Consider the following 8783-nt stretch of genomic DNA (forward strand, 5'->3'; position numbering starts at 1 on the left):
GCTGAAATGTCTTGAGTCAATAAGTAGTAAGTTCAAGAGTAAAAATGTGTTTAACAAGTCACATAATAAGTTGCATGGACTCTGTGTGCAATAATAGTGTTTAACATGATTTTTAATGACTACCCCATCTCTGTACCCCACTCATGCAATGTTCTGTAAGGTCCCTCAGTCGAACAGTGAGTTTCAAACACAAATTCAACCACAAAGACCAGGGAGGTTTACCAATGCCTTGCAAAGATACAAAATATTGGTAGATGGGTAAAAATACAATTAAAATCAGACATTAAATATCGCTTTGAGCATGGTGAAGTTATTAATTACTCTTTGGATGGTGTATCAATACACCCAGTCACTATAAAGAAAATAGGTGTCCTTCCTAACTCAGTTGCCGGAGAGGAAGGAAACCACTTAGGGATTTCACTATGAGGCCAAACAGAGTTTAATGGTTGTGATAGGAGAAAATGGAGGATGGATCAACAACATTGTAGTTACTTCACAGAACTAAACTAATTGACAGAGTGAAAATAAGGAAGCCTGTGACGAATAATAAATATTCCAAAAAATTCATCCTGGTTGCAACAAGGCACTAAAGTAATACTGCAAAAACGATTTGTGTCCTGAATACAAAGTGTTATGTTTGAGGCAAATCCAATACAACACATTACTGAGTACCACTCTCCATATATGTATTTTTTGTCTCAGTCTGCTTTCCATCGGACAGAGCAGGACAATAACCTTAAACACAAGGCCAAATCTGCACTGGAGTTGCTTACCAAGAATACAGTGAATGTTCCTGAGTGGCCGAGTTACAGTTTTGACTTATCCCGAAAGACTAACACCTGTAATTGCTGCCAAAGGTGCTTCTAGAAAGTATTGACTCAGGGGTATGAATACTTATGAAAATTATATATTTCTGTCGTTCATTTTCAATAAATTAGTAAAAATGTCTAAACATGTTTTCACTTCATCATTATGGGGTATTGTGGTTAGATTTGTGAGAAAATAAATATATTTAATCCATTTGAATTCAGGCTGCAACACAACAAAATGTGCAATAAATCAAGGGGTATGAATATTTTTTGAAGGTCTCAAAACCCAGGCAGTTTGTGTCATGTTCAGTGTAACTGCCATTGAGTATAATTCTGATATATCATGGCTGCGTTAGACAGGCAGCCCAATTCTGATCTTTGTTTCACTAATTGGTATTTTGACCAATCAGATAAGCTCTGAAAAAGATCTGGTGCAAAAAGATCTGATGTGATTGGTCAAAAGACCAATTAGCGGAAAAAAATACAAGACTTGGGATGCCTGTCTAAACGCAGCCTATGAGAAACAAGGCCAGGCACACATAGTTATGACTCTGCTGACCCCCATTGTTCTCTGATACACACTGCAGTTAAGACACAAGCTGAGTCCACAGATACCACTTACTGGTCGGGTCTAGCTTCTCCACCCAATGAGAAAGGGAAATGAAAGGTGTTACCATCTTGCATTCTAGTAGATTACATAGTTGTAATAACAAAGGTACATCTATGTTATTTTGAGAGTCCTACAAACTGTATATTTTTTAAACAAGACAAAGGTTCACAAGACTGATTCTAAAACATTTATTTCCATGTCACAAAACCGGCTTTGCATACCCCTGTGCATATTCATGTGCACACGTTTCACTGCCAGCGAAAAGAAGATATTACTCAGTCTCACAACACCGATGGTATCAGACAGTGTGCAACATTCTTCATTCACTCTTAACGGAAAAACCTTGCATAGTACTATGTAGCAGGCTCTTTCCACCGGGTGCAAAGGTTCAGTCGAGCAGAGATTAAATTATGAAAATGACGTAATCATGGATCTCATGTAGGTCATATTTTGCACACTAGATTCATACACACCACACATACCAAGTTACAGTATATTCAATTCAAGTTATTTGATCTGTATTGCACTTCATTTTAACTCACTCTTGGTCTGCATAAAATGGATCAAGATGAATAAGACATTTGCTGTAAACGCCAACAGCAAAATACTTTGGTATAATCCAGCACATTTGAATGCCATTGGAAAATATCACCGTCCACACACAAGAACATAGAAAAACACTGGCTGGATGTAGGAAGGCCTTATTGGAAACCATGGAGCCACAGTTATGACCGTGCCTATACTGTATGCACTTCAGAGATTCTTTGTGTACATGCTCCAAATATCAGTCCCCCCCTGTTGTTCATGCATCCTCCTGAGTCTTGACCAATCAGTCTCGTTATGACTTGTTTACAGGTCTCGTCTCCAAGCAGTTCCTGTATGGAGTATTGACACAAATCTTTTCCGGCCACAATTTACATTAGAGAAAATAGTATTTCCTTTATGTTCATTTTAGGGAAATAACTTGTGTCTAAATACAAACAAAAAAGAAACAAAAAGAGTACTCCAACTGCATGAAATTGCAAACCTGTTACATGTAACCTAATAACATTACATTACACATGACTTTCCTTTGTTTAAAGTAAGTAAGTAGCCTGGTCCAAGCCAGAATGGCCCACTGGTCTGGAGCATATCTCCTGTATATGTAGCGTGAGCGTGATGCAATTTGCTGTACACCCCGTGGACAGGAACTAGCCTTTCACAGGGCCTTCATTTGTGTAAATCCAATGAAAATACATTTAAGTGTGGGCCAATTTCCTTTCCCCTCATTTCCCGGTCTTGTAATCGAAAAGGGAAAAAGTTGTTACTGCAGTTACCGTTATTGTAGTAATACCAACAATGCATTAACTAGCTGTCGTCATTGGCTTCAGCATCACCCTGGACAAGCTGCTGGAGAAGGCCTTCTTCATCCACCTGTTCAGACGCAAAGAGATTACCCGCCTGCAGCTCACCAATGAGAAGTCGCTGCACCAGAAGGGTATCACCGTCAAACAGAAGAGGTGAGTGAGGGCTAGAGACACAGCATGAGCTCTTTCGGGTTGTAATTGAAATTGGAGAGATAATTTACTTCTAGAGAAATTATTGGGGATCCTAATAAATCAAATCAAAATGTACTCAAATCCACTGTCTAATTGAATATATGATTTCTTTCAAATTAATCTAAATTACACCGTAACTGTCTTCAGTGTTTCCCCTAGGATTTGTTTCAGCAGTGGTGGCAAGGGTAGCGGGGGGTGGATTTCTACTAGCGTTAGCGCAACGACATGCTAGCCGTTCCCATAGACTTCCAGTCACTGAGTCAACGACTATCCATTTAAAAGTGTGTCTGGCAGAAATATATATTAAAACCAAAAATTACATCATAATTTTTTGCAGCAGTGGCAACGATTTCCACACCTGCTAAATGAATATAGGAGAAACACTGGTCTTGGTGCTCTGGTTGTTTCCCTGATATCCGACGCTCTTGTGTCCAATGCTAGACACCTTCCTGCTGGCGCTGCCCCTCACCGCCCCTCCTTTCATTCTGACGCTACTACTCCCACCCTCGGACATGGTCCTTCCCCTCCTTTTCTGCTCCTCCTCCATCTCCACCTCCTCCTGCTGCAGGTTCCGGAGGTTCTGACAGTCGCATACCCGCTCCTCTGGCTGCTCCCCGGTGGGACGGAACCACTTCAATGAAGCGTAGACGAGCTCTACGAAACTGGACAAGGCAGATACCACTCCCACGGCGAAGTAGAAACAGAGGAAGACTGTCTTCTCCATGGGGCGTGACACGAAGCAGTCCACCGTGTAGGGGCATGGGAAGCGGCTGCATGGGAACTGGGCCTCAACCTGGAAACCGTACAGCCACCACTGACCTACCAGAAATCCCACTTCTGTCACCAAACGGAAGGCCACGTTTATAACATAGAGCTGTCGGAGATGGCGCTCTTCCCTGGCGGCGTTGGTAATCAGCTGGCTGAACCTTGGCTGGCCTAACTGCATGGTCCTCTTGTTGTGGTGGTGCATGGCGTACATTAGGAAGATGAGGGACGGCGTGGAGATGAGGACTATGTGGAACACCCAAAAGCGGTACTGGGAGATGGGGAAGGCATCATCGTAACACACCTGCTTGCAGCCCGGCTGCAGTGTGTTACAGGCAAACTCCCCCTGCTCGTCTTCAAACAAGTCGCCGGCGACAGTGCCCAGGATGAGGATGCGGAAGACCAGCATGAGCAGCAGCCAGAAGCGGCCCAGCATAGGGGAGTGGACCTGGAGGGCATCGAAGAGGCCGCTGAGGAAGCTCCACTCACCCATGATGCGAGGACTCGGTCTGGGCTATTCCTCCTGGCTCTCTGGGGGTCTCTGGAGGTCTAGTGGAACTTATATTCAGTCCATTTTCAGAAATAGTTATCCCTCATGAGTTACTGGCATGCAGGGTTGTCAAGTCAAAATGCCAAGTCTGCTCACAAGCCCTTCCTTAAGAAGTACTAAAATGGATGATAAAAATCTGAACAGGGTGATTTACAGATCAAAGGCTAATTCCATGGACGTGTGTCCTTCACATGACCTGAAACAAGACAGATCAAATATTTGATTGTGTAACATGCAGAAAAAAACTTGGAAAGATAGCTATTCCAATATATTCCCTCATCCACATTACATTTAATTAATTAACACAAGAAAATACCTGTATTAGATGAGAAGTTGCTTCAACTCCTTTTAAGCTTCCTTAGGAAATGAACCAATTCAGTGAAAACCGCTGCTCCTTCAATGACATTGAAGAACAGAGGTTTTGATTAGTTAAGAGGCACATAGGCAAAACAATATAGGTATATTATTGAATGTACTTAATATTACATACAAAACGACCCACACAAATAATTAACTTGCTCACATAGAGGTTAAACATACTGAGAGAACATACCAAACTTTTCAACCATATACATGGTAGATCGTCATAATAAGCCGTTTCCTGTACAAGCCTGGTAGAAGTACTCTTTAGCCTCTGGCATACACACTCTGGGTGCCTAGTTTATGTGGGCAGGTGCCTTCTTTGATTTGGTACTTCAGCCTGAGGCAGCCTTGAATCAATGGATAGCAGTCAATGAGTCATCAAAATATTGTCAGTCAATAAAAAAAACAAAGATCTGTAGAAAAACCTTTAAACATTAGGCATTATATCATCCATCTATTAAAGGTGCAAAGACAAAAAAAAATGGAGCCAACCTGTGTTGGTTCCCTCAGTGTGCTTCTCCTAGCAAGCCGACTATTACCACAGTCTAACTCCACGTTAGACAGTGATAATGGTTGGCTTTTAGTAGTCGGCTTGCTGGGGCGTCAACGGGGAAGGAAATTCCTGTCATGTCCTATCTGGGATATCAAAGTACACAAACATAATTACTGTTTACTCAAGAGTGCATACTCTTGATTGATGACGGCTTTTCCTAATGGCAGGAAGAGTCAGCACTTCCCAATCGGCCTGAGCAGTTCACAAGGGAGAACACAGGAACACCCCAGCATCAATACACTACCCACTGGGTAAAAACAGGTTGAATCAATGTTGTTACCATGTCATTTCAAACAAAAAATATAATGTGATGAAGTTGATGGAAAATTGATTGGATTTGAAAAAATGTCACCAACATAAGGGAATTTCATATTTTCCCACCCAACTTTGAACCTAAATCCAATGACATGGTGAAATGTTTTGTTGAATTCACATTAGTTGACAACTCAACCAAATGTAAATCAAAACTAGACAAACTGAAGTCTGCGCCCAGTGGGCACTTGTAGACCTACTGATAGAACAGCTGTGAGTGTTTTTGTATTGGGATTGGCTGGGCCAGTCAGTCCCTGACTTTGTTTTAATTTTCAAATAGCCTACACCCCTTTCCTGCAGTCAAATGAACAATTCATCCTCTAGTGGCCTCATGGGTGGAATGTTTGTAATATTTTTCACAATTAATAAACATTATTAATAAACCTGCTTAAAATCTGGTGTTTCTATGTCAAACGAACGGTTTTGTTATATTTCAGTTTTCTGTGCAAACTCAAAATTGAATACATTTAAACTCTATATCTGACATGGTACAGGTGTCTTCAGTTTTCAAGCCCATAACCATGTATGTGAAGTGAATACTTTGTTTTAAAGTACATTTGACTACCAAGAAACACTGTGTGACCCTAATTTAGCCCACGGCAGAAAAAGGCTAGATTGAGTCATCCTTTGAACTTTAAATGTAGGCTACATGAGGTCAATACGTTTTTATGTCAGTATCGGATTAAACTGTGGGCTGAGGTAAATTGTTTAATTGCTACTTTCCCTGTTACAGTTTAGATTATTTAGTTACTTACATTAACCATGTTTGGAATCATAGCCTTCCATGTCGATGCGCGGGTTGGCATTTATTGGGATGCAGCTCTGCAGTGGTCACTAGCTGGCCTAGCCACATTCATAACATCTTATTTCAAACCCTAACTACACTGCTAACCTTATGCCTAGCCCTAACCTTAAATTATGACCAAAAAGCACATTTTTGGTTTCACCATAGAGAACATTTTGACTATGCAAGCCGCAAAGTCAAAATTGCCTTTATGGTAAAAATGTCATGAGCTAGCTACTAGTTTAAAGCAATTAATGATCTAATTGTTACAAATAATTAATGCATGGACTACATTTATGATAATATTTTGTTTACCTTATCAAGCTTGAAGATGATACACTCATTTATCAATCAAAAAAAGTGTTATGAGAGAGTGCACCACAAACATCTTTCCAGGGTGTTTAGTGCATCCTCCTCCCAACACCACTGATAGGGAAAGGTTATCAATTTGCAAAAGTCAAGTCAGCTCATATTGTTGCTACCTTAGCTGTTATGCTAGCTGATGTGCTACTGAAGAGTGACCCTAGCATATTGGTATTCAAAGGCGGGAACATTGTTTAGGCAAATAATGAGTTAGGTAGCTAGCTTTCACATTAATTGTGCAAAAATGCTAGCTAAGCGCTAGCCAGCTGAGGACTTCATCATTAAGAGACAGTCTAATAGCTAGCTGAGCGCTAGCCAGTCAGTGGCGCTGACAGATTGAAACTGGTATCAACAAAATGTTTTTCACTCTATATCATAAAACATTGCATTACTAACAAGGCATCAATTAGCTTACACAATTTTAGCGTTTATTAGGAAGTTTACTTGATAAGTTAGACACTCAACTGAGAACTTTGGTAGGTAGCTAGCGAGATAGCTTGGTTTCCATTTTCCAACAGATTTTTCTAAACCACCTAATTGGTTGTCACGTTCTAATTCCCTGATTGGTCATCAGCGGTTAATGATCTTGGAACTGTTCACCAGAAGAAACGGCTTCTGGTAAACTGTTTGCCACTAGTGGCAAAAAAATGTTATTGTCGCCAAAGGTTTGCAGCAGATTCACAACTAGTGGCAAACATGTCGCCAAAGGGTTGCAGCAGATTCACAACTAGTGGCAAACATTTCCAAACTTCTAGCAACATTTTGTGGCACACTTTATCTTGCAGAAAATTTGCAGGAAGTTTGCCGCAACAAATTCATTTTTGTATGGGCATAGCTGGATTCCTATCGAGCAGGCAGTGTGATTTTTTTTGTGGACGTCAACAACTCTTTTTGAAAGCAGATCAATCGAACCCAGTAAAAGACTGCGGTTCAGTTGCCGCCTGAATTGATAAAAAATGACTGATATCATGGGTTAGAGTGAGGTTGCAGTAGCCTTATGGTGTGTGTGTGTTAGTGCAGTGTTTGTATGTCAGGACTGTAAACACATCTTGCTTTAACAATTTAACATTTCCTTAACATCACTGCAGGCTTTGTAGCCTCACTCTACCCCTGATATCAAAGTAATTTTTGAAAGTGAAAAAAAAACAACGACTTTGTATAATTATGATTATGGAAGATTGAATAAGTGTGCTTTAAACTGTTTGCTTTGAATGATTTGTAGCTATCGTCTCTATCTGTGCATGAGAGTTCATTCGATTCAGTTTCTCTACCAGAAAACACGCGATACCGTAAAGTGTTGTGTCTTCGAGCACTAGAATCCAGGCGCAAACTCAAGTGCAGATGGCTTGACTGCGTTTTGCGAGTGTCGGCTCACTTGACCGCAATAGAAAACTGGGCCGGTTTGACAGCACATCTCCCCTTGTCGACACGCTGTTTGAATGAGCAAAAAAACAAACATATTTGGACTATCAGTAACCACGTTTCCATGCGAGTAAATTCATTACCTTCACAGGGTGTTGAACGTGCACGTTTCATGCTCCTTTCCAATAAATGTCGTGGGATTATTCAGGTGGCATTATGATCGATGCTTGTTTGACAAATAGGCCTACAAATATTCTCGCTCTTATCCATAATAATCAAATGATGTAGACTAGCTGTTGGCTAAAGCGCATGTAACAAGACCAGAGTAATGTCACATTTGCTATTTAACGCAACAGTGTTAGTGACAAAACAAAATTTAGGTGAACAGTTTTATTTTGTGTGCACTACTTCATCACACACTGATTTTTATTCGCAACAATTCAGTTTGGTGGAAACACCACTGGAGGGAAAATGCCCAAATTTTCTTTATGTGCGTTTTAAACTAAACAAAAATATTAACGCAACCATTTAAACGATTTTACTGAGTTACAGTTAATATCAGGAAATCAGTCAATTGAAATAAATTCATTAGGCCCTATCTGGATTTCACATGACTGGGCAGGGACGCAGCCATGGGGTGGGCCAGGGAGGACATATTTGGGAACCAGGCCCAGACAATCAAAATGAGTTTTTCCCCACGAAGGGGCTTTATTACAGACAGGAATACTAATCAGTTTCATCAGCTGTGACTGGTCTCAAATGATCCTGCAAGTA

At 40.7% G+C, this 8783-nt stretch overlaps 1 protein-coding gene across 4 annotated transcripts; it reads right to left on the reverse strand.

Annotated features, from left to right (window-relative positions):
- Positions 1-1329: 1329 nt before the first annotated feature.
- LOC109865148 (gap junction delta-3 protein) lies at positions 1330-8298 on the reverse strand. Of its 4 annotated transcripts, none has more exons than XM_031799906.1 (5): positions 8153-8298; positions 5128-5271; positions 4826-4982; positions 4589-4666; positions 1330-4468 (listed from the first exon to the last, which is right to left on the reverse strand). In XM_031799906.1, exon 5 carries the CDS (start codon positions 4213-4215, stop codon positions 3319-3321), a length of 897 nt encoding a protein of 298 aa, XP_031655766.1. In that variant the 5' UTR covers positions 4216-4468; positions 4589-4666; positions 4826-4982; positions 5128-5271; positions 8153-8298; the 3' UTR covers positions 1330-3318. The 4 variants fall into 4 exon arrangements, with proteins under 4 accessions (XP_031655766.1, XP_031655765.1, XP_031655767.1 ...); XM_031799905.1 differs by lacking the exon at positions 8153-8298 and adding an exon at positions 6600-6756; XM_031799907.1 differs by lacking the exon at positions 8153-8298 and adding an exon at positions 6600-6756 and having other exon boundaries at positions 4826-5271.
- Between the last annotated feature and the right edge of the window lie 485 nt (positions 8299-8783).

Source organism: Oncorhynchus kisutch, linkage group LG20, assembly GCF_002021735.2.
Source record: "Oncorhynchus kisutch isolate 150728-3 linkage group LG20, Okis_V2, whole genome shotgun sequence".
NCBI lineage: Eukaryota > Metazoa > Chordata > Actinopteri > Salmoniformes > Salmonidae > Oncorhynchus > Oncorhynchus kisutch.

Coding starts and splice junctions, on each gene's coding strand:
- LOC109865148 (XM_031799906.1), bottom strand. CDS start 4,215: ATGGGTGAGTGGAGCTTCCTCAGCGGCCTCTTCGATGCCCTCCAGGTC.